At 32.9% G+C, this 25,864-nt stretch overlaps 3 protein-coding genes and 1 pseudogene across 3 annotated transcripts; all 4 read right to left on the bottom strand.

Moving 5' to 3' along the window:
- Nucleotides 1-4,122: 4,122 nt before the first annotated feature.
- On the bottom strand, nt 4,123-7,545 carry LOC116024643 (lysine histidine transporter 2-like). Its single transcript, XM_031265588.1, has 6 exons — nt 7,149-7,545; nt 5,808-6,588; nt 5,133-5,238; nt 4,837-4,928; nt 4,677-4,745; nt 4,123-4,570 (listed from the first exon to the last, which is right to left on the bottom strand). The coding sequence occupies exons 1-6, from the start codon at nt 7,349-7,351 to the stop codon at nt 4,472-4,474; spliced, it is 1,350 nt and encodes a 449-aa protein (XP_031121448.1). The 5' UTR covers nt 7,352-7,545; the 3' UTR covers nt 4,123-4,471.
- Nucleotides 7,546-13,645: 6,100 nt separating this feature from the next.
- On the bottom strand, nt 13,646-15,172 carry LOC116024396 (annotated as a pseudogene).
- A 211-nt stretch (nt 15,173-15,383) lies between these two features.
- LOC116024967 lies at nt 15,384-16,370 on the bottom strand. The gene has a single exon (XM_031266011.1). It carries the CDS (start codon nt 16,202-16,204, stop codon nt 15,599-15,601), a length of 606 nt encoding a protein of 201 aa, XP_031121871.1. The 5' UTR covers nt 16,205-16,370; the 3' UTR covers nt 15,384-15,598.
- A 321-nt stretch (nt 16,371-16,691) lies between these two features.
- On the bottom strand, nt 16,692-20,576 carry LOC116026078 (transcription factor MYB15-like). The gene is made up of 3 exons (XM_031267525.1): nt 20,290-20,576; nt 20,073-20,202; nt 16,692-17,749 (listed from the first exon to the last, which is right to left on the bottom strand). Exons 1-3 carry the CDS (start codon nt 20,420-20,422, stop codon nt 16,891-16,893), a joined length of 1,122 nt encoding a protein of 373 aa, XP_031123385.1. The 5' UTR covers nt 20,423-20,576; the 3' UTR covers nt 16,692-16,890.
- Between the last annotated feature and the right edge of the window lie 5,288 nt (nt 20,577-25,864).

Genomic DNA, 25,864 nt, shown 5'->3' with positions numbered 1-25,864 from the left:
TTTATAACATAAATGTAATATTTTATAACAAAACTGTTATAAACAGTTTGCCGGAAATAATATTATTACACCCATATACCATAAGATTTAAATTTTTTGACCCAACCCGTCCTACATATTGATAGGAGAATTTGCCTAATTCTATACAAAACATATAATTTCAGATATGAATTCAATAGTAAAAATAAAAAAATAAAAATTAGAATTTGCTCTTTTTTTTTTTCGTCCTTAAGTTAGGAAGTAATTGTAATATTCATGCCTTAGAAAGTAATTGTAATATTCATGCCTACTTGTTGATTGTGCTCACTTTTTGTCCCTAGCTGATGTTGCGATTTTTATCCTTGACATTACCACTCCGTTTAGATGCAGTCAAATTTGAGGAACCCATGGTAAAATAATTTTTGTCCCTAAGTTAGACAATGCTCTCCTTTTTTCCCTAAATTATTACGGATATGATGTTGCAATTTTCGTCCTTGACATGCACTTTACGCCTAGAAATGAACTTAAGAAAATAAAACTCATCAAGCTACGCTAACTGTAAAATGGATGGATTAAAACATTCATTTTCCAAAGACTTGACACACATACACACACATTCATTTTCCCTCAGCTCCTAATACTTACTTCATGGTGTGACACTATTTGATTTAAATTCGTTGACATTTGATTATTAAAAAAAATATTCATTTTTAACTCCGGCTAAAGTTGGCTGATTTGTGAGAACTAATATAAATAGTTTTAGGCAAAAACTTGTGTGAGACCGTCTCACCATGAGACGGGTCGAGTCGGATCGGGTCAAGATACAAATGTAACACTTATATGCATAAATGTCATACTTATATGCTCAAATGTAATACTAATCAGGAATAAAATTTTTGTTACTTATGAGGGTAAATGTAATACTTTTAAGGAAAAATACAATACTTTTACATTTCGATTTAAAAGTATTACATTTTTCCTCAAAAGTATTATATTTGCCCTTATAAGTAAGGGGCACTTGTCAACATTACTTATTATGAAAAATGTATTATTTTTTCTCTTATAAGTAACAAAAATTGTATTTTTGATTAGTGTTATATTTGAGCATATAAGTATGACATTTGCACATATAAGTATGACATTTGCATGGCGCTTTGATCCGATCCGACCCGTCTCACGAACAAGGATCCGTGAGACGGTCTCACACAAGTGTGACCCATAGTTTTATTGTCATGTCAGGAGATGAATTTAAACATTATTATAAGAATTTAGTGCCAATGTTATTTTAGGTGAAATTGATAATATCTCATTGAATAAAACCTCAAATAACATATGTGTTAGAATATTCTTACGCGTAAAAACTATGACTTTTCACATATCCTTTTAAGTTGAGGCATGAGAACCTTGAAGACGAAGCACTTTGCCTTGTGTGTTGCAGTGGAAAATATCGAATGCAATTGTCTACGCTTTCTTCTCAAATGAATACTACCATTAAAGAGTCATGTGGAAGTGATGACTATTGACTAACAGAACTATGTTTTTAGAATTTTAAGAGTGTACGAAACTAATCATGCTAAAACTATGTATGAGTAATGAGTCGTCCAAACTTTATATTTATAAAAATTACACTTTTATCTATAAATTATAGCAAATACTATTTTTTTGCGTCTCACAATTATATATGTTGCTATTTTTTGTCTCTTAATTATCTTTAAAGTGGCATTTCTTGTCCATAAATTCTACTAGAGTTTGATTAAACAAGTCACTTCGTAGACAAAAAAAAAATTCACTTCGTAGACATTTGGGGACGCAAAAATAATTTCATAGACATTGTGATTTGATGGTATCACTGTTAGCATTTTAAATGGAAGGTCTCAGGTTTAAGTATCATTCCAATCAAGGAAGTTGGCATGCTGAGCAATATAATAAGTTAAATTAAATTGGTAATTACTTCATTTTTTTTTAAACTTTGGATATTTGAGTTATTAAATAATCAAAGTACTAAATGTATTTTGTTTTTCAAAATTTAAAAAATATGTGCTCTCTATGGAGGCGGTTTTGAAATAATTACAGTATGAAGCTAATAAATAAGCATATTATTTTGACGCCCCGTCGTCACGGGATGTTAGTGCGTCATTATGGCTGATACGCGGAGGGTGTAGCATTCTTATGCTTCCTATTATTTCACCGTTATTAATAAATAATAATAATAAAAATAATCCGCAAAGAGACAAACCAGTCTAAGTTATCAACAACAACTGACATATTCAAACCAAGAAGGCTAGGGTTTAAACTTGTAACTTTGTGGTTACAAGTTTGTATCATTATTCATCTTGGTTAGGGTTACCCTTTTTCTTAAGTGTTCTTTTTGTGCGTGTGTAATACAATGAATAAATTTGTATAGAAAGAGTTGTAAAAACTTAGGTGACATTTGGTTGAGGACTTTGTAATTTTGTATGAAATTTGATACTCATTATCAATTTATCATATTTGTTTGCTAGCTTACTTTTGCAACCCTATTATTAGATTCAAATCCTTATTAATCATAAAAACCGTTACCACTCACATCCACTACTTTTAAACAATATAATTTTAAAAAAATGAGGAAAACAACATTGTTATCTATGTATTCAATATGCAAAATTGATTTGGGTATGAAGCAGCCTTAAATCTCCAGGCCAGCTGTCTCACCCAATAGAGGTGTGTACAATCCAGCGAGGGGTTAATCACTGTGTCCGACGGTGGAAACCCTGGGTTACACCCAAAAGAAATATGCAACTTTAACACATATGTGTGTGTATTATATATTTTTATTTATATATTTATTTTGATTGCAATTTTTATTTATTATCAAATAAGAAAAATTTTCTACTAAACTCATTGTAATTACTAGGTATTTGATTTCAGTTACAATTTTAATTCTCATGTTTAAAACACCAATAGGGATGGAATTTTAATTCGCTCATGGATATCCACCTGAATCCACCCATATGGATTGGGTGTTTTTGGGTGATTGTGGGTGGTGGGTTGGGGGTGGCTCTTAAAAATTTAAATTTGCAGTGGGTCGGTTTGGATTCGGGTTTTATGTATAAAATTCTCTTAGAAGTTAGAACCCCACCCGACCCACCATGTATAGTATATAGTAAAATAAGTACTAGTATGTAGTTAATTATAAAAGTTTATATTCACCAAAAAAAAATTATAAAAGTTTATAGAACCTTTTACTATTGTTAGTTCTAAATTAATAAGTTTATTTTAAAAAGAATTAACAATTTAGTTGTTTTATTATTTCATTATGCGTAAGTAATATAAATATTATTTTAATTTTTCTAAATGAGATAATAAGGGGTGGATACCCATAGTAGACACATGCATCCGATGGAATGAGAGTGAATTTCACCCAATATAGGTTGAAAGTAAAATTGGACGAAAAAAATATAAAGTATATCAGATGATAGATGTAGCTCTCTCAAACCTACCCGGACACATTACCACCCCTACACACTGCTCTAGTGCTTAAATTGTTTACATTCTTAAATTAAATTCTTGGTGGACTTTGGCACTGCGACTCTCTATGAAAGTCAATTTGTTCGCTTGCTTATTGATATTGATAGTCCAAAGAGACGGCTGAGCTGACTAAGTGACTCACCGTTCGTACACTCTTGACTCTCGGACACAATTTATTATTGATATTTATTTTCAATAGGGGCGGCCGGGTCTAAGGAACAAACAATGAAACAAATGCCAATCCCCATAGGGTCGGAATGGATTTGAACCGTCAATGTATTTTCGTTCATAAATTTATTTTTTTTAAAAAATTAATTTATCTTTATGTACTTAATTATTCTGAACACATTATTTTGTTATCATTTACCATATTTACCAATTATTGCATCTATTGACATAAACAAAAACATTACAATAATAATGATTAAAATTGTAATTATCAGATATAAATTACAATAAATTATTCTGTGGACTAAGGTTCACCTTACACAGTAAATTCAAGCCCAAAATACACAATTTATATACTGAATATTCATAACTAAATGTTCATAATTTACATACTGAATGTTTAAATTGTGAACATTTAGTATGTAAATTATGTTAATATAACAATAATTTGCACGTTAAACACAAATATTGAGAATGAGTATTTATTATTTTATTACCATCACATGGGAAAGGTCATACACTCATACAGAAAACACACAAGATATATATATTAGATAGTATAAAGGAGAATGAAAAATATAATGACTAACATAGCCTTCCACCTATCTCGTTCTCAAATAGGAACAGTGGGGTCCGCTGCATCATATATAAAATTTATTTCCTTACTAAGTCCCGGGAAAATATAAAGCCACCAAGACAATTTTAGTAATGTTATAGAGGACTATAAACACCCTCTGATCTGTATGTTTGCCGTTGTGATCTTTCCGAAGTAACCGGGCTATAAAATAGTTTGAGGAGTTGGAGATATATCATCACATCATTGGTAGAAGTGATAAGTCTTGGCAGATTTAACGATACTGTACAATCCACCAATTGGAGCGAAAATCGTCAATGAAACACCAATGAAGATGAATAACTGAAAATGCCACACAAAAAAAAAAAAGTCACAACTATTAGTTCATATTAATTTCATTAAAAATACGAATTCACGACACCTAAAAAAAATATAGAGAATAACATACCCAATTTAGGAACCAAGAAACTCCAAATCTTTTAGGTTTCTTAATAATAAGCCACATGATGCAAGGAATCTGCAAACAATAAAAATTAAAAATTAAATATATGGCACTGTGGAAGTCATAAGGTTTTCGTTTTGCTTATTTCAAATAAAATTTGGCTTACAAAGTATGTGGTTGGAGCGAAAGCAAAGCCACCAAAAAATCCGAGTAGACCGCCAAAGAAAGGCACTGATATGCCCACAAAGAGTGTGAACGCTGCCATTCAGGTAAAACAAAAGGGTGAGAAACAAATTACTTCTCCCTAATATAATATTTGTGTGTATATATAAGAAAAATACTACTATAGACCTTTATATTATAATAACAAAGTCAATGGTACTAAAAAAAAATTATAAAATTTGAGAATATATGTATATATAGTTATAGAAGTACAATATAGTTATAGAAGTACACACGTACCAACAAATAGGCTCCTAGTTGTGACTCGAAGAGTCATGGTAGGCTTGAATTTCAAGGTCTTGACAGCATATGTTTCAATCATATCAAACATAAGCATGGCGTAAACCTGCATTCAGAATAATCGCCTTTTAGTAACACATATTATGCAGGAATTAAAGTAATGGACATTTTGGACATTTTCGCCCGTTGAATTTCGCTTTCATTTATTTTCACTAATAATTTAAATTCTAAAATCTAAACAAAAGTAAACAATACACATTTCTCAATCTTAAATAAGTCCAAACCAAATCCAAACAAACCTCTTCACCAGCCTCCAACCTCCAACAGCACAGTCTGCCACTCGCAGGGAAATATTAAGAAAATAACATAGAATATAGAATAATTGTAAAAATTAAGGTTTAGGGTATTGGGGATTTAGTATATATACTTGGATAAATTTCAGAATATAAAAAATCATTTTTGATATAAATAAATATATAACTATATATAAACCAATTAATTTTTCAATTCAATTCAATTTTTAACTGAACTAACAACCATAAATTCCCTCAATTTTTAATAATAAACTAAACTTGAACCAATTCGATTATACTGGAATGACCCGAACTGAAATGCTCACCCCAATAATCAGTATGTAATTGAAGATTGAAGAGAAGTTGTTGTGTTTGTGTATACCTGGTAGCTTCCAACAACATGGATAACCACAAAAATGTTAGCAGCAGCGATGAGCCAAACGGGCTTTTCGAGGGTGAGAAGGATGTTGTCATCGACTTTGTTACCCAGGGCGAGGTAGCCAATGAAGGCAACGGGCCAATAGCACATAGCCACGACTATATAAGCAATAACCACGCCTTTCCACATGGCCTTCTTGGAAGGGTTTTCCGGGGTGGATGGGATGGTGGCCTGGATCTCCAAGACCACGTTATGACCCGCATAAGAAAACGCCATGTCCCCCAACGCGCTCATGAACATGAACACATTATCGACCTTCTTCGTGCCCCTCGGCCCGTAGTCCACCACGGACGACTCGATCCACTTGTGCAGGGCCGACCCCCAGGCGATGGTGGAGTAGGAGACGGACATGACGGCCGCGGTTAGGGAGACGAGGCCGACCGAGCTTAAGTTGGGCAGGTAGGCGACCACGAATTGGACGCTGGAGAACATGAGGATGAAGTAGGAGAGCTTGATGGGCTTGCAACCGTGGCAGAGGAGCTCGTGGACTTTCTGGATTGAGGAGCCGCCGGTGACCATGTATATGATGCAGAGACTGATCTCGACGAGAGCCTGTTGGGGCACCACGATGAAGAGGCCGAGCCTCTCCCCGAACGCGTACTGACCTAGCTCGTAGTACCTGTCGAATCTCCTCCCCGGCACGCATTCGTGCATCTCCACCATCTGGTACAGCGTGTATAGTGTTATCGCCCATGATAGCACCATCATTGCCACTCCAGGACCCCTGTTTATACATATATCTCATGTTAGTTAGGAATTAGGATCAAACACTTACCAATTCGCAAGGGCTGAATTTATATTTTATGTATTTTACCATCTTTGGTCTTTACTGGCCTCTGTCCAACAATTAGTTGCTGGATCAGGCCTTTTAAGCCCGCTAAACTAAATTTTTATTGGCCCAATAATCCCCTAACCCTAACCCTAGCCTAACAGGGCTCTAGCCGGGTGCTAGACTTGGCTATTACCGGCCACCACCCTCCGTCTATCCTTCTCCATCAATGGGTCATGGGCGTTATCTGCCTTCGTCTGGGTGTTAGACTTGGTCTTTACCGACCTCCGCCTGACAAATTCCCGCAACCATCGAACGCTGGACTTGAATCCTGACATCAAGGACGAACAATTCCCCGTCCCAACACCAACCAGCACGTACATACATGCATATATTGAAAATTTAAACTCTAATCTAATAATAATTTCAATGAATTCCGATCGATCAGATCAGAGAAACGAAAGGAAGGAAAAAAATATATATACATAATGATATATAGATAGATAGATACATACCATCCCATCTCGGACATGGCGTAAGGGAGGCTAAGAACACCGGCGCCGACCATGGCGGTGACATTGTGGAAGGTGGAATACCACCACGTCCCAGTACGTTCGGAGCCTACCGGAAGCCAAGCATCGATATCTGCCTTATCGGCCGCCGCCTTACCCCCCTCGCCTCGGTAATCCCCCATCTCCAGTTCTCTGTCGAATCCCATCTTTGAAGGCCGGGGTTTGTTATTTATTTATTATTTACAAAAAAAAACTTTAACAGAAGTGTGTACTTATCTGATCAAAACACAAAGCAAAGAAAGAAGTTGAGTTTCGAAAGAACTCTCTCTTCTCCGCTTAAATACTCAAAAACTCCGTAACAACGACTCACTCTGTTAGTTTTCCCGATCGCCTTTAGTGGCATACCAATTTTTTCTCTGCCAGATAAATAGTACTTTGACTTTGGTCCCGTGTAATCTGCTTCAGATAAATTAATCATATACAAAACAAATATATTATTAATATTTCACTCAGATCTCTTATATGATTGTCTAAGGTTTTAAAAAGTAAAGTATACTATTTAAACACATTATTTTATTCAAATATTTTGTCCCTGAATGCCACAAATATATAATAATATAATCCTTATCTCTGCGATATTCTATCACCTTATTTTTGTTTGCACTAACAAATTTTGCTCTGAACATTTGCAAATAATAACTTTTCGTAGCAAAGTATATACATATTTAAGAAAGGTTTGAAACGTACCGTAAAATTGATGAAATGTTTGTTTGGTTTAGATAGAGGAAAAAAGTTTGTAGAGAATGTTGAAAAGTTTGGGGTTAGAGGGTTGAATTTCATCTATTTATATTAATGAGGAAAACAATCTATAGAAATCATATTCTGACAGAGTTTAGAAATTCTATTATGATAGAGTCTAGAAATCCTATTCTAACAAAGTCTATGAAAGTTAATAACTTTTTGAATACCAGTAGACTTTTAAAGACTCTATAGAAGTCTGAATCCAATACTGGTAAACTTTTAAAGATTGTTAAAGAGTCTTTAAAAGTCTAAATTGAATACCTCCAAAATTTTAAAAGTTGATAAAAGTCTTTGACAGTCTTTAAAAGTCTTGATCGAATACACCCCCGACTATTTTCTCTACACCCTTGCAATACTCTCCCACTTTTAAAAGTAGTCTCACCTGTCTTTTATATTATAAACATAATAATAAAATAACAAATAAAAAATAGAAAAAGAACTAAAAATCAATTGCAAACTTGCTATTATAGCAAGCTTGCAAGCCACATAAGCTAATAAAATAAAACAAAAAAAAAGAAAATAAAAATCCACATCATCTTGAAAGGGGTTCACTTGTTGTGATAAGGATAGCCTTACATCACATATTAGTGGTTTAATTAATTTTGCTACGGTTTAATTATGTAAAGATATGATAATTAATAAAAGATTTCATAAAATCAGGAAAACGACTTTGGAGAATGAGCCATTTAAAAAAAATATTTTCAATGTTTGGTTGCATTCAGGAAAACTGTCCTGATGTGTTTTGTACATTTTCTATAAAAATGAGTAGAATTGTATAATTAAATATTTTAATTATTTTATTAAGAATATAAAATATTTATAATAATATTAAATATAATTTTATATATTAAAAAAAACAACAACATTGGTTTCTTTCCGCCGGAAATCTTGTTTTGAGTGGGGTGGAAAATGACTTCCGCCAAAATGATCATATTTTCCCTCGTCAACGAAAAATATTTTTCATTGACTGCATTTTTCAGGCACATCCAAATACTGCATTATTTCTAGTTCCTAAACATACCCTTAATATTCATTCATGCATTATTTCTGGTCCCTAAACATACCCTTAATATTCATTCCTTATTGTCACTTAATTAGTTTTTTTTTTTAAATATTTAATCCTTAAATATATTTTCTTTATACCTCATGCGCAACACTGGGCATGGTAGGTCAATTCATGAGCAACTAACAAAAATAAGTAATTTTATTATCATGTTAAACATTTATAAGATTTATAAATTTAGTTTCAAAAGTAGTATAGTCATTTTGTTTGGTAGTAATCATTATATATACACACATATATGTGTGTATATATTAAAGTTCCATATTGAATGCATAAAAATTAATATTTTTTTATATTATTTCTTACTTTTTTTTTTATTTCAATGTTCAAAAGTTTGTTAAGAGATGATAATGACTTTTATCATTATTAAAGGAAAGGATTATAAATCTAATAATAACATAACAAAAATAGATAAACACAAGATAACGAATATCAACAAATATTTACTTCTTATACCAATATATATCATATTATCTATTTAAGGGTCATTGTTTTTTTGGGTGATTTTAACCTTTTGCGCCAATCACTGATTTTGAAAGATAATGTAGGTGGACGAGTTTTAATGAGGAGGCTCACGTGACATGCATGTTTTATGAGTAGGTTCACGTGGCACAATACGCCAATACTTAATTTGACCCGGGTCGGTTAGTTCAACATTTGTGTAATTTGGATCTCTTCAATTGCAATCCGGCTATATTTATCCTTTTACAACTTGAATAATGTAACTAAATTAAATTCGAATTAAGTCGAATATATTCGAATAATGTAGCTAAATTGAATACGAATAAAATTTTAAATTTAAATATTTATCAAATACGAATATGAATAATTCTCAAAATAGTCGAATTCGAATCGAATAGTAAGATATTTGGCTTGATTCGATTTTTTACACCCCTAGACAAGAAAGATAGGGAGAGATTTTTTATTTTAACATTTGAAAGGACCATGAATAGACAACTCTAGTAAGAAGTCAAACTTAAAATTTTGTTGTTACTGTTGATTGTTTAAACAATTTAATTGTTTAATTTTACTTCTTCTAAAAAAGATCAGAAAAACTTATTAATGGAAATGGGAAAAACGCGTTGTCTATATAATTGTTTAATTGTTTAACCTTCAAAAAAAACTTATTAGAGGATTTCTAAAAAAGATCAGAAAAAGAAAATGGAAAAAACGCGTACAATTTGTTTTTGTATTAATGGAAAACGCGTACAATGGAAAAAACGCTTACAAAATGGAAAAAAAAAAAGGATTCTTGGAATAAATGCGTACAATTTGTTTTTGTATTTTTTTTTTTGACAGTGTTCGTACTACTTACTGTAGAATTAGTGTATGTGTCATCTATCTCTCTTTGGGTTGTGTTCGTAACTTCATATCTATTAATTAATTTATAACTAGAGGTCAACCTATGCAATACTTTGATTTAAAAAAAAATTAATGTTATAAAGATATATTTATATAAATAAAATCATTTAGATAATCCATGCACAATTTACAGTGAAATTATAATTTTTTTGAAAGTCAAACACTAACGAAATATTATTACTATCAAGAAATTAAACGTACGATAAAGTCCAGTGAAATATGGTTTCAGGTCCTAGGATTAGATTGAGAGCTCGCAGTCTTAGTTAAAGCGTGGGCAATTGAGTTCGCTAACCTCCCAATGACAAAAACTAATTGTATTGAAACTAGCCATTATAATTTGTCATTATTAATGATGCATTTGTTGTATAATGTTTATGTATATTAAACTTTTTTTTTTATGAACATATAAAGTAACATTATGAATTTACTATTGGATATGATATACATTTAGTTTAGTGTTAATGGATATTAATGTTTAGATTTATGGATATATGAAACAAATTGAACTAGTACATGATAATGTTGTTAAATATGAAGCAATAATTGACACTTAATATAAAATGAAATTGTTTTGGACCATGGTCCATCATAAAAGATATACTATGATCCACGATATAATTTGTTGTTTTTCCCCAGTTCAACATTTTGGAGCCAAACTCCAAGAATTCAAATTTGACTTTTTCCAACCTCATTAAGATAGGATTATGTTTAGATTTATAATCATATATTTGAACTTAAATGTCTCAAATTTGTAACCAGAATAAACCTTATATCAAATATAATCTTGATTGAAACAATATCAGTTGTGCAAATTCTAACCTGATAATCCTCTATATGTTTAGCACTTCAATTTAGCCGAAAAATCATTCATAATTGAGAACACTCCAATACATCATCCAGCATGCATATATTGGTTTAAATGAATTTATCTAATCTAATTAACCTAATTAGACAAATAAATTAGTTCAATTAACGTCACTGGCCCAATCTAAGCCCATCTAGTTGTTTAATTAATGGATCAATCAATTTCAGTGGCCCAATTTCAGTTTAATATTTCTTTTGGTACGCAATTTACTCTTTTCGAGTACTATTAATTCTATTACAAGATAGTATGTGCTCTATACTTTCTCTATCTGTTGCAGTCTAAAGAGTCAATACTCCACTATCAGGATTCAATCCTATGACCTTCCTTCAATGGGAGTCACAGAGGTGCTATTTGAGTACAAAGTGCTTGGCTAAAACCTAAATTATTCACCAAGGTAAGTTATACAAAGGGCCAAGATCCACAAAGCAAGGTGGACCTTGAACTAAAATGACATTCAAATTAAGTGTCACCAATAAACATATTATGCACATGCAATTAACAAATTATGTGCCTATAAATAAATTGGAGGTACACATAATATGTATATTAACTACAAACGCATAATATGTGCATTCAATTTATTTACAGTCACATATTTTATTAATTGAATCCACATAATATATTAACAACAGACACATAATTTTTGGACTAGACTACACAATGTAAGATGAACCATGATCCATGGTATAACAATTGATTCACCAATATCATTTTCAATATAATTAAACACGAGATATTATTAGTAATGCAATTGTTAATTTGTGGACCTTAGTCCAAAACGACACTTGCAGTTAACGTATTTTACACTTTCAGTTAATAAATTATGTATCCATTACAATATATATATATATATTGATGTGGTTATTCGAGTTGGGACTTTTATTTATTTCATTTTATTTTATTTATTTGGTTTGTGGCCAAGCCCAAGAAGGGAGGGGTGCAAGGCAAGAGATAGGGATGAAAATTTTTACTATGGATCATGGTTCAAAAGGGGGTGTTGTTTCTTTTAATGAAAGGAAACATCACCCTTTTCCCTTTCTGTCCAACTACTTCTGTTTTTATAACGTATTCGGTTTCATTTTATATAAAACGTATTCGGTTTCATTTTATATACATTGTAGTTTCATTTATATGCAGTGCATTGTAGTTTCATTACACTTGACAATGTACACTCAAACGTATTCGGTTTCATTTTATATACATTGTAGTTTCTACATTGTAGTTTCATTTATATGCCAGTGCATTGTAGTTTCATTACAGCATTACAATTTCACTTGACAATATACATTCAATATGTGCATGCTATCCAATTTCATTAAGTATCATTTTAATTAACTATAATTTCATTTGACAATATACACTCAATATATAAAATCTGTTATACACTTAATATATAAAACCTGTTATTCATTTACACTCAATATATAAAACCTGTTATTCATTTCCATTATTTTAAATATTTCATCTATCATTTGACAACTCTCTCACGGATGAGAGAGTTGAGTCCCTAATATTACATTATTACACTTTTCACCAAAATATTACATTTTTCTTTATAATTAATTCGGAATAACAATTAATCAATTTGTCATCATTAGCATTACATTTTTTTTCCAAAATAATTATTTTAACCCTTAAATATTATATTTTAATTAAAAATATTACATTATGTATTACAATTTCCCATAAGAAATAATTTATTCTTGATATAATAAATTGTCATAATGATATATTGATGTTTGAATGCAGAGAAACCGATAAGAAAACAAACAAAAATGTCAAAATAGATGTAAAAATGTGTTCCATTACTTTGCAGGTGCTTACAACTTCAACAATTTTAATGTGCAGTGCAGCCAGTGCTTACGGGCATATATAATATATTCATATGTATATATGTGTGTGTCAGTGTGTGTATATAAATAAAGAAAAGATACACTAGAGGAGAAATGATAGCATTGGTGTTGAGCATAAATATAAGAAAAAAGTGTCAAATAGGCCACTGAACTTATTGCTTTTGTGTAATTGGGTCATTGAACTTAAAAAGTGTGCAATTCAATCATCAAACAAGCAAAATTTGTGCAATTGGACCAGTGGTAAAATCCAATTATATTACTAACATATATGTATTAAGAGTGACATTTTCTTCTACCATACTAGTTGGGAGTCAATATTGAAATGTTTTTAACTCAAATTGAATTAAACTTTTTTGTAAAAATGGTCTAATTGCACAAATTTTGCTTGTTTGATGATTGAATTTGCACACTTTTTAAGTTCAGAGGCCCAATTGTTTGATGGTTGAATTGCACACTTTTTAAGTTAAATGGTCCAATTACACAAAAACGATAAGTTCAGTGGCTTATTTGACATTTTTCCTAAATATAATATAAACATAAATGTGCAGTCCAATTATCAGTTTTTAGTTTCGATGGGAGTTTCTCTTGAAGTAATAACGCGTTGATCTAGTCTCCACCGGAGCCATAAAGGACTATCTAAATTGATTCGTTTCTGTCGATAAGCTCCAATTGCATCATAGGAATTACAAAAAACGGGCTCTTTCTTATACTTATAATTACTATTGTCACTTCTTTTAGTTTGAGAGTTTCTACGATTCCACTTAGTATACCTATTTAGACAAATACCTCGACGATTTTCGCTCGTTAATACATAGAGTCCAATAAGCATATCTTGGGTTGGTACAGAAATGGGATCCCCAATAGCCGGAGATAAAAGATTCATATGAGAAAACATAAGTAAACGGGCCTCCACTTGAGCCTCCAAAGATAAGGGTACATGAACAGCCATTTGATCTCCATCAAAATCTGCATTGAACCCCTTACAAACTAATGGATGTAAACAAATAGCACGCCCCTCCACTAAAACGGGCTGGAATGCCTGTATGCCTAATCTATGCAGAGTGGGCGCTCTATTCAGCAATACAGGATGCCCCTGCATAACTNGTCCTTGTGGATCTGACATTAATCCTCTCATACCTACCAATTGATGTACCTGAGATGCATTTCCTCTAGCTCCCGAAAAAGACATTATATGAACTGGATTCAAAGGGTCAGTCATCCTAAAATTAGGATTCATTTCTTGTCGCAAATACTCACTTGTAGCATACCATATTTCAATGGATTGACGTAATTTTTCTACCGCGTGTACATTCCCATAATGATGGTGTTTTTCCAAAATCAAACTTTGCTGTTCAGCATCTTGAACTAGCCATCCCTTAGAAGGTATTGTTAAAAGATCATCAATTCCTAATGAAATGGATGTAGCAGTAGCTTGTTGAAAACCCAGAGTTTTGACTTGATCCAGGATATGTGATGTATATGCCATTCCGAAGTGATTTATTAATCTACTAATAAGTCGTTTCATGGCAGTTCCGTCTATCACTTTATTGTGAAAGACCAGATTGGCCCGTTCTGCCATAAGTACCTCCATATTCTGCTAAGTAGGATTCGACATTCGACAAGACAATGTTTTTGAGTAATTGATTGTAAAACTTCCTTTTATCGATCTTGTTTCGCGTAGAAATTCCGGAACTATGGTCCTAGCTGAACCGGAGAGCCCCGAACTCCCGTTGGTATCTATCATAGAATTATGTTAGGGATGACCAGGCCCGAGAAAACCCCTGTATAGCTTCTTCGATTTCTCGATAAAGAGAAATGTGGCCAACAGTGGTTCGAATGTATATAAAAATAATTTCTTTTTTTAGACTTCTTACTATTAGATAGTGTCCATAAATCTCATAATAAGTCCCTAGGGATTCATAGTGAACTTCGATGGGAGTTTCTCTTGAAGTAATAACGCGTTGATCTAGTCTCCACCGGAGCCATAAAGGACTATCTAAATTGATTCGTTTCTGTCGATAAGCTCCAATTGCATCATAGGAATTACAAAAAACGGGCTCTTTCTTATACTTATAATTACTATTGTCACTTCTTTTAGTTTGAGAGTTTCTACGATTCCACTTAGTATACCTATTTAGACAAATACCTCGACGATTTTCGCTCGTTAATACATAGAGTCCAATAAGCATATCTTGGGTTGGTACGGAAATGGGATCCCCAATAGCCGGAGATAAAAGATTCATATGAGAAAACATAAGTAAACGGGCCTCCACTTGAGCCTCCAAAGATAAGGGTACATGAACAGCCATTTGATCTCCATCAAAATCTGCATTGAACCCCTTACAAACTAATGGATGTAAACAAATAGCACGCCCCTCCACTAAAACGGGCTGGAATGCCTGTATGCCTAATCTATGCAGAGTGGGCGCTCTATTCAGCAATACAGGATAGAAATGAATTACATGCTTCAATTATTGGTCCTCTGCCTGCAAGCGTGCGTATATGGCGATCAATACTGTTTGGGTGCAGTTTGAAGCCTCATTTGTTGGTAGAATTGATTAATGAATTGCTCGGCCTTGGCGTCGATCATGTCGTCGCCGGTGATGGCGTCGAAAACCTCGTCGGGGTCGTCTACGTCGTCGCAGGAATCAAGTTCCTGGAGATTGGCTGCGGAAGCGTATCGGCTGGAGGAGCCGCTGGAGGAGACATAGGAAGGAGCCGGAGATTCCAGGCCGCCTTGTGGGACCAGGGCCTGGAGATCCTCAACCGTCGGGGACGGAGAAACCGCCGGGGATTTCTGTTGCAATGTTAACGGCCGCATGGACCCCACGATGTTCTTCCAGTTATTGCTCCTCCCCTGTTTTCCGTCCTCATCGGAAACTCTCTCTTTCTTTTGCTGTTTCTCGATGCTCTTCGTCCGGAAAATCATTGACGCGGCTCTTAGGAAGCCGAAGGAGCTGCTGCGCTTCTTCTTTTTCCTCTTCTCAGATTCATCCGCGTGCACGGGCGGTAACCAATCCGCGAGGTTTTCGGTGTTGGTGGTTGAGAATCCGGTGCCGGTGCCGGGGGCGGTGGCGGTGGTTCCTGACAATGTCCCCAAGTCCTCCGCCGTCATACTGAGGAGCCGGAGCCGCCGCCGCCGCACCGGATCGGAACTGGATTCTAAATTCTAATCTCCAACCTGTTTAATTTGTGCCCTGCATAAAATGCAGGGCAAGTTGTATTGGATGAAGATTATTGGGGAAATCTACCCACCTGAATGTTTGTGGGGAAAGAGAAACTTTCAAGATTGGTTTTCGTTCAATTTCTTTATATATATGTGGAGATTCAAAGGGTATAATAGTGTGTTGTGACATACAATGGTGCCAAATGTAGAGCTAGAGGTTCGGAGAAAGATTAGGGAAGATTTTGTGGCCAAGTTTCTTGGCCCTCATTGTTTTTCGATCCACATCCAATTTTCATTTTTCTATTCTATATAACTATATTGATCCCCTAGATAATAACCCTAAAAGACTAGAAGTCATGAAATTACAATTGTAAATCCATTAAATTTTAGTCTCTATTATTTTTTTTAATACATTTTAACCTACTACGTATAGCAATGCTATAATCTTAATCGCTATAGGATTAGAACATGAAATATTTTTTATGAAAGATAACAGTAATGTTATCAAATCACTAACATACTTGACCACTTCCTGCATTCCTAGCCTGGAGAATGATCTAAAGAATAAAAACAGCTATACAACTTTACATTACGTATACCCTACCATATTCCCAGCATTATTATTAACCACAATGTCATATATAAAAAGTGTCGTCCCAGGGCCACGGCGATGATAACATTACATCATCTTTATTCTGTTGCGGCATTAGATTATGGGTGTTGTAGAGGTTGTTTCCGCTGTCGTCGTCCCAGTAGTACTGCCAGTCATCCCAATCAATAATATTTTGGGCCAAGCTACAATGATGTTCAACCGGAAATGACGATGATGTCGCAGTGCTTTCGCTGTTCTCCCCACCCCCAAATTGATGATGATGATCACTGGGTATCAACCCGCTGTAATTGTAAATACTGCTATTACCACTTTTTGCCAAATCATGTTGGGGCTGCTCTACCTGCAGCCCAAACTCTTTCACACTGTTTTCTAGGCTCCCGTTTAATGATGTGCTCAAAATTGTCCTTGTAGGATCCATATCTTCCACCAATATTGGCATTATGTCATCCAAGCTAAAATACTCTGATCCCACCATACACAAGAAGCTCGAGGTATCAATATCCTCTTTCTCCATCAATATTGGCAGGGAGGATGGGATTTGTACTGCAGATGCAGCAACATTGTTATTAACTGGCTCAGTATAGAGACTAGGGATAGTATCCTTGTGTCTCTGGAAGTAGGGTAATTCAGGAGCATGGTTAATATTGGAGTAGTGCTTATAGTCGGTGGTTTTGTTCTTCTTCATTGCTGATCGGCTTACTTTTCCACGTCTCCGTTTCGTCTGCTCTGCCGCCTTGGCCAAGTCCGTCTCCAAATTCTCTATAGTCTTCTCACTTCCTGCTCTCCTAAAGCTATAGAATTTTCTGCTTAAGTGCGAGTTCCAGTAATTTTTTATCTCATTGTCTGTTCTACCTGGCAGCTGTGCTGCAATCAGGGACCATCTGCACATGCATATAATTTTTTTGTCAGACCAGTCTTACGTGAATATGATTTCTGGTAATAGACTGATAGTAGTAAATGATTAGTGGAATGTGAGTTTTAAAATTTGTAATAGCTGTAAATTTGGGCTTATACATATTATCCATTAGAGTATTTGGATAAATTTGCTCATGCATTTCGTGCACATGCTACACCTAAATGGCGAGTAAATGACCTTCTGTTTATATATTTTTTCCTGAACTATCAGCGTTTTTTGTTTGTTTTTTTTCTTTTTCTTTACTTTCTCTCTCTTTATCACTCTTTTTCCTACATAAAAAGACAAAAACCTAATAAAATTTTTAACTGATATGGATGCTCTTAGCATATATTTCTTCAATCCCATAAAGTTTTCATATTTAATTTTGGTATAAATAGTTCATGAGTTTTTGTACAGTTATTTGATGTGACAGTTTCTTAGCATATATTTCTTCAATCCCACACAAGTTGTCACACTTATTGTAGGTAGACAAATAAAGATATTGATAAAAAAGTGTAGTTTTACTCTTTTGTTCATGAAAAGTTATTTAACTCTTGATTTTGACTGCTCGGTGGTGTTTGGATAATGCTGACAGTCAAAATTTGACTTGTTGAATCAAATTTTATTATTTAACTTGGTCAAAAAGTTAAAATGAATGTTTGATAATAGTATAATATATTTATTTCTTTATAAATTACTCCGTATTTTACATGTAATCAACTAAGAGTAAATAGTTAATTTACCAAATACATTTCTATAATTAGCTAATACTATTAAATGGTCAAAACAATTAATACAATCATATATCATTTATAAGCTAAAACAATTACGGAGTAGTTATTAACTATAAGCTAAATTACTAAATACCCCTTTATTTGACTTTTTTTTTTTATGTTTGTTTTATTAAAATAAAATTATTTATGCTACTTAATAAGTTAATTTAAGAGTGGACAATTGGTTGACCCCACTAACATGAAAATGCTTTAACTATCAGGAAAATGCTTTAATTTGTTCTCTTCAAAAAAGTTCGCCCCCTAAAATCTCTCTTAATATGATTTATAACTATTCGGTGTCATAAATTGGTTAACTCCACTAACTTGTATCAAAAAGTTAAATCATCCCATGAAAAAGTGTCATGTTAAGAGGGAATATTAAAGAGAAAATTTGTTGATTACTCTATTTTTAAATATAAAAAAATAAATTTACGCTATTTAGAATATATACAATAATAAAGTACCATAATATCACTTTCAAAAATTTTCAAAACTTTCAAAATAGAAAAAAAAGGACATGGCATAGAACTTTTTTTTTAAATGTATATTCAAGATATACTATAAAGTACTAGTATTTTTTTTTACGTACACATTAAGCGTATGAAAGCTTTTATGTACATTCCAGATACACATATTTTAATACTATCAAATTTAGAGATGTATACTTTTTTAATAAATTGAAAAAATAAGTCTCACCAATATAATTCCAACATACAAATGCATCAAAAAATAAAATTTTAAAAGATTTTTTTAAAAAAAAAATTAATGTCATAATATGTTGAAATTAAAAAATCAAATAATTTTTTTTTATATTTTAAAAAAGGAAAAACTTTTTTTTTTTTTACGTACATGTACTAAAAATATAAATTTAGAGAACTTAGATAATCCATCAAGGGATATTCTGTCCCCCTCCTAGCTTGATCCAAAAAATCAAGGGATATTCTGCTCCACCTTAGCTCTCTCTTTCATTAGTTCATATGTGTTTAATATTTAATATGGACAATCGTTCTTCCAGAAGAACATAATATTTATTAGACAATATTTGGAAGAAGAGACTAATGTTCAAACTTCGGCAGCGGCAGTGTGAGGATTATGTCCAAAGTAGACAAATCTCTTGCGCACACGGACATTTGGCCTGCTTGGTGAGCCATTGAATCACAGTATTTTATATCATCCCAAATGTTCTGTTTGACCTGGGCGTGGGGTCTTTGAGATTGGGGATTTAACTTTTTGAGGAGAACCATATTTAGGGCTTAAAATAAATAAATGAAAAATAAAATAAGAAAGAAGAAAGTGAAAGCATGGATCCTTTCAGGCACCCGCTGAGTGCACGCTAGAAGTTGTCTTTAAATTTTTGTCTTTTTCTTTTATTTATTTATTTAATCTATAAAATATAATATAACTAATATTTGAAGATGATCTGGATTTAATAAATATTATGTGATAATATAAATAAGAAATATTTTTAAATCATTAGAGGTGATTTGTCAAGTTTAGGCATCGTCAATGGAGAAGCAGCTAAGCTATGGGACTAACCTGTTACCCAGAATTGCATGCGATTTGATGATGATTTCCTCCTCTTGGGGAGAGAACTTGCCTCTCTTCAAATCGGATCTCAGATAATTGATCCATCGTAGCCGACAACTCTTTCCGCATCTCAACAAACCTTCAATTCGATCATATAATCATATACACAAACAGTTGGTGTTCATCATCATATCATTAGCTAAAAACATAACACACAAGCAATTACCGGCATTCTTCGGCAGCGATCTCCAGGAGCCTTCTCCATTGGCGTGAATGTAGTCGGTGAGGATCCGATCTTCCTCGGCCGTCCATCTCCCCCTCTTCAGACCTACCTTCTCACAGCAAGGTGTTCTTCCCATATCCGATAGATGATGATTGATGCGTTATTAGTAATCTAATAATGTAAGTCAGAAGAGAATTGAAGATCGAGGGGCGGCCACGCCGCATGTAATAATAGCTTAGCAATATAATGTAGCTAGCTTAGCTAGAGATGGCAGTTCTATGTCCAATTTAATGGCGGAGTACGTGAAGGTAGCTATTATGTTGACTCAGATCATTTCATGATACGTGATGAATTCTCCAGCGGTATACCGTATTATGTACTGTGGACCTGCTTCTCCATTGTTCTATACAGCGGAAATTTATAATTTTAATTAGAATTAATTATTTAAAATAAACATCCATACGCACATTTAATTGAAATGATAATTATAATGCAAAATTTTTTACTGACCAATGGACCCTTAACTATTCCAAAATTACCAATTTGGTCCTGATTTAATGGATGTTTAACGGCAAAATGAACGGATGACCAAATTAGTTAAAATTTTCAAAATCGAGCGACTTAATTGGGCTCGAAAAATTGTCTAGGACCAAATTAGTAATTTTGCAATAGTTAAGGGACCATTTCGGTAATAAACTCATTATATTGAAACTAAAAAATATTATTAAAATTATATATTATACAATAAAAAATTATGTTACATATTTAATTTTATATAATAATAATTATAATAAAAAGACATTGTTATAGACCAATCGTTATACCCTGCACCACGGTGCACATAGCAATGTGCACCACGTATGTAAAACGACGTCGTTTCAGTGTTAGTAGACGCGGACGCAAATGACTCAGGGAATTCATTATCTATAATACATATAATCATTATCTATAATACACAGAACGTTTGCCTAGAATACACAGAATGTTTGCCCAGAATACACAAAATATTGACACAAAATACACAAATGTTAGTGGACGCGAATGACTCCAGGGAAATCATTATCTATAATACACATAATCATTATATAGAATACACAGAAGGTTTGCCTAGAATACACAGAATGTTTGCCCATAATACACAGAATATTGATGCCCATAATACACAGAGCTCATCCTCCTAACATTCGAATGCACAAACACATCACAACTTGTGTTAATAACATGAATACACATAATATTTACAAAAAATACACAGAACTCATCATCCTAAACATTCGAATGCACAAACCCATCACAACATGTGTTACTAACATGAAATCACAACATGTGTTACTAACATGAATACGCATAACGGTTGCCTATAATACACAGAACGGTTGCCTAGAATACGCAGAATGATTGCCTGGAATACACAGAATATTAACATAAATACAGAGACCGACTGAAACGGGAAACGTAATTTCCAAAAAAAAAACGGACGATTAGTTTACAATGCTCAAAACGACGTCGTTTAGGTACGTGGTGCACATTGCTATGTGCACCGTGGTGCACAGTATAATTTGCCGTTATAGACTTATAGTCGTTTCTATTACATCAACCAGAAGGCAAAAGTCCATTATAAAAGATTAAAAAAAAAAAGATTCAGAGTAGCCGCCACTCTGAAGTGCCCCAACAAACGCGTGTTGGCTGAGGCAAGAAAAGTACTATAACCGCGGGTGTCTCTCCTCTTTTTTTTTTTTGGGGACAAAAATCAAGCACTTGTTCGAGAAAAAATTGAGTAAAAATCATTGTTTCCATGAGACAAAAATCAGCAGCCTATTTTTTTTCACCTACAAAATCTTCCCCAAAAACCACAAATGTGGTTGCTCTTAGAGCATCTACCTAACCTAGCTACTGAACGGTTATTTAATCGTACGTAGCACAAAAGGTTGAATCCTCAAATCTAAGGGCACACCCCAGTCCGACTGAACATTTGGAGGATGTTAATCACAAGTTCACAATAAACTCAATGACTCGACAGACATGGTCAAATGTCAATGTGCACAAGGACTATTATTTAATCATCACAACATATAGTGGTTTGTGGATATTATACTTAATGCACTTTCTCAGGTTGTGACTATAGTTTTTCTTGTAGCTTAAAAAAATGGTATAGTATTTATTAAGTTGATATAATAATTAATATAATAATAATAATAATAATAATTTATTTATGTATGAATATTCTTGGTGATAATATGACTAGCTAGCTAACTAGCGGAGTGTGATTTGAGCTTTGATTGTTTAGAGGAATTTGATAAGGACAATTCAAATTGACATTAACTTCTATTAGTAACTTGGAAAGGTATGTTACATATATATAATTGAAAGTGGCAATATTTATATGATTAATGCATGAATACTCTTGAGTGGACTCATTAATGAGCATGTAAGCATGCATGTTGCCTTGTTGAAGTCGATATCATTGGCTAAAACGGTTGGCAAGGAAAGAAAATTTGGTTTCTAATCGCACGCGCAATTGTTAATATCGTGGATCAAGATCCACAATTTAAAATGATCTTTGTTTCGTAATTTATATAAATGGTGCCTTTAATAATGTCGTTTTTTTTTGTGCATAATTAGAAACAACGTTAATACTGCAAGTACATATTCTGTTACCGGCAGGTAAACAATATGGTAACTGGAACAACATAACCTATTAAATATATGTTTATAAAATCAATACCTTATATTAAGTCTATAATAAAAATTTCTTGGTTTTCAACCAAATATCTTGTAAAAGTATACTATAATCATAACTACATGTCAGATATTCAATTTATGAACTTTTACCTTTAAGTTTACTTACTTGGCCTACAATTCACATTTTATAAACTTATAACAATGTTAAAACACATATATAATCTGTTAACTAAAAATACATAATAGGTTAACTACAAATTTATAAAATCAATACATTAAATTCATAATAAAAATTTGTTAAATTTTCAATGAAATATCTTTTAAAACTATATTATAATCAAGATTTAATGTCAAATACTCAATTTATAAACTTTTTAAGTTTAATTTTTTCTTTTACCTATCATTCACATATTATGAATTTAGAACAATGTTATAATTAATAGTCAACGGATTTTGTACTTACATATTTAAGTTTATGTATTTATAGTTAACGAATTGATTATGTATCTACTACAAATGTGAATGTTGATCATTGATCAAATAGAAAAAAAAAAAGGGTCACATTAATTAAAAGAAACAATGTTATTTTAAACTAGTGTTACAATACCCTGGTCGATGATATAATTTGCGCCTCACACGTCCCTTGTCCGGCCACCTGCTACATGATGACTTTTGTTTGAATTTGGCTTAACCCAACTAATTTTATGAAAACATATCTAACTTCACTAATAGGAATTTTTTATGTTTATTAGTTGGTAATGATTGATTTCATTCTAACTTTTAAAAGTTGACTTAATGATTCAATATTAAAAAGAATTGGTTTAGTGTTACATCAAAAAACCAAAAAAAAAAAAAAAAAAAAGAAGAAGAAGAAGAGGAGAAAAGAGTAAAGATTACAAAATAAATTTAAAAGAGTGATCAATTGGTCTTGGTAATCACAAGGTTACAAGTTCGACTATCAACGAGAACAATTTACTGCCTTCTTAATTTGAGCTGATCAACTATGAGTAATGTAACCTAGGTTGATTTATCTCTTTGTGATCATTTGTCTGCTAAGATCACGGGATAGTGTTTACTTAGTGCACACTTTAGAGTAGTAATTACGAGTTTCTCTCGTCACCATTGGCGGACCCAGAATTTTTTTGAGTGGAGGTAAAATCTTAAAACAAAAGAGATAGTTTGAAATAAAAATGAAACATACACTTAGGAAGCATAGTCATAAATATTGTTGATATGGAAGAAAAATAAAATACATCAAAACTTTATTAAAAAAATATTAATAACAAAATATGAAACATAATTATTTTGATAAAATAATTCGAATTGAAAACACATTATAAACCATAACAAAATTATGGAACAAAATAGAAGGTATAAGAACAATACACACACACACACACACACCAGTTACCACACGCGCATTGCGCGAATAGTTCAATGTTCAATGTGTATTTTTAAATTAGTGTTTCAAAACTTATCAAAGTATCATTTGGTATCTTGGCATATATCAATGCAAGATTATCAAATTTTCCATAAATGTAAATATTTCAAGAATGCATAACTATAACTTGTGGCATAATTTTTCATAAAATTAACTGGAAACACCCTTACTGGATAGTACCCTAGCTAGTCCCCTGGTGTGCTTCACTGCAATTTTAGTGCCATGGTGCAATGCACCTTCAAAAATAGAACAAATCATTCTTCCCAAAAATTAAAAGACAATAATAATATGCATAGTTTCTCATATGTGTTAACTATATACGGTAAATTAGGTATACTGTTTCATCAGTACTCAATGCGTGATTCTAATTAATTGATCAAAATTCATGTTAAATTTTATATTATATTCTGTTAATACACTCTAACATATTCATAGTATATGCTTAACAATTATGTCAATTTTGATTGCAATGCAGTTTGAACCTAAGACCTTCATTGTGAAAATCAATGAGTAAGTTAAGAATAATAAATAGTTAACGGAAATATTCCATTACTAAAGTTTACACTGACAGAATGCAGGGGTATTTAAGAAAAGTAAATGATATAATAGAGGGTAAGTAGAAAAAAAATCAAAATAATATGAACTATTTATTTAAACAAACAATTACACAAACATTTTTTAGTTCCTGCGAGGGACCTAACTTTATTCTCTCTTATTAGGTTTGTAGATTGTAGATTATATATATATATATATATATATATATAAAGGTTAAAATGCGATCATGTCTTAACGTACGGTTGGTGCGGCCACACCATTAGTTATGCAAAAAAGCACCAATAGTTTTAGGAAACGCACAACAAAAAAAATGCACCAAAAAACGCACCATTAGGTACACATCACCACAAAACACATCATTATGTACGCATAAACGCACCACACAGTGTTCAATAACGCACCATTAGGTGTGGTGAGGTATGGTGCATTTTTTTGAGTGTGTGGTGTGTTTTATGGTGCATTGATGTATTTCTTTGTTGTGCGTTTTCTAACACTATTGGTGCTTTTTTGCATAGCTAATTGTGCGATTGCACGGACCGCACATTAAGATATGGCTGCACTTGATCTGAACTTGGTCATATATATATGTATGGTAGAGTTCCAGTGAGACCACTTACTTAAGTAAGATCGTGAGATCACATCTTGTGCATCCATGTAATACTTTTTAATGGTCTAGATTGATTGACACACACACACTTTGTTCGCACACATTTAATCACCATTCGCGCACACTTCAACTTGGAATCTTAATCAATCTAGACCATTAAAAAATTTTGAGATCAAATCTTGTACATCAATCACCGTTCGCAGACATTTAATCACCGTTTGCACACATTTAATCACCGTCCGCACGCAATTAATCACCATTCACACACATTTTATTACCGTTCACACACACTT

This window comes from Ipomoea triloba, chromosome 7, assembly GCF_003576645.1.
Source record: "Ipomoea triloba cultivar NCNSP0323 chromosome 7, ASM357664v1".
Classification (NCBI taxonomy): domain Eukaryota; kingdom Viridiplantae; phylum Streptophyta; class Magnoliopsida; order Solanales; family Convolvulaceae; genus Ipomoea; species Ipomoea triloba.
This window is presented reverse-complemented; position numbering and strand designations above follow the sequence as displayed.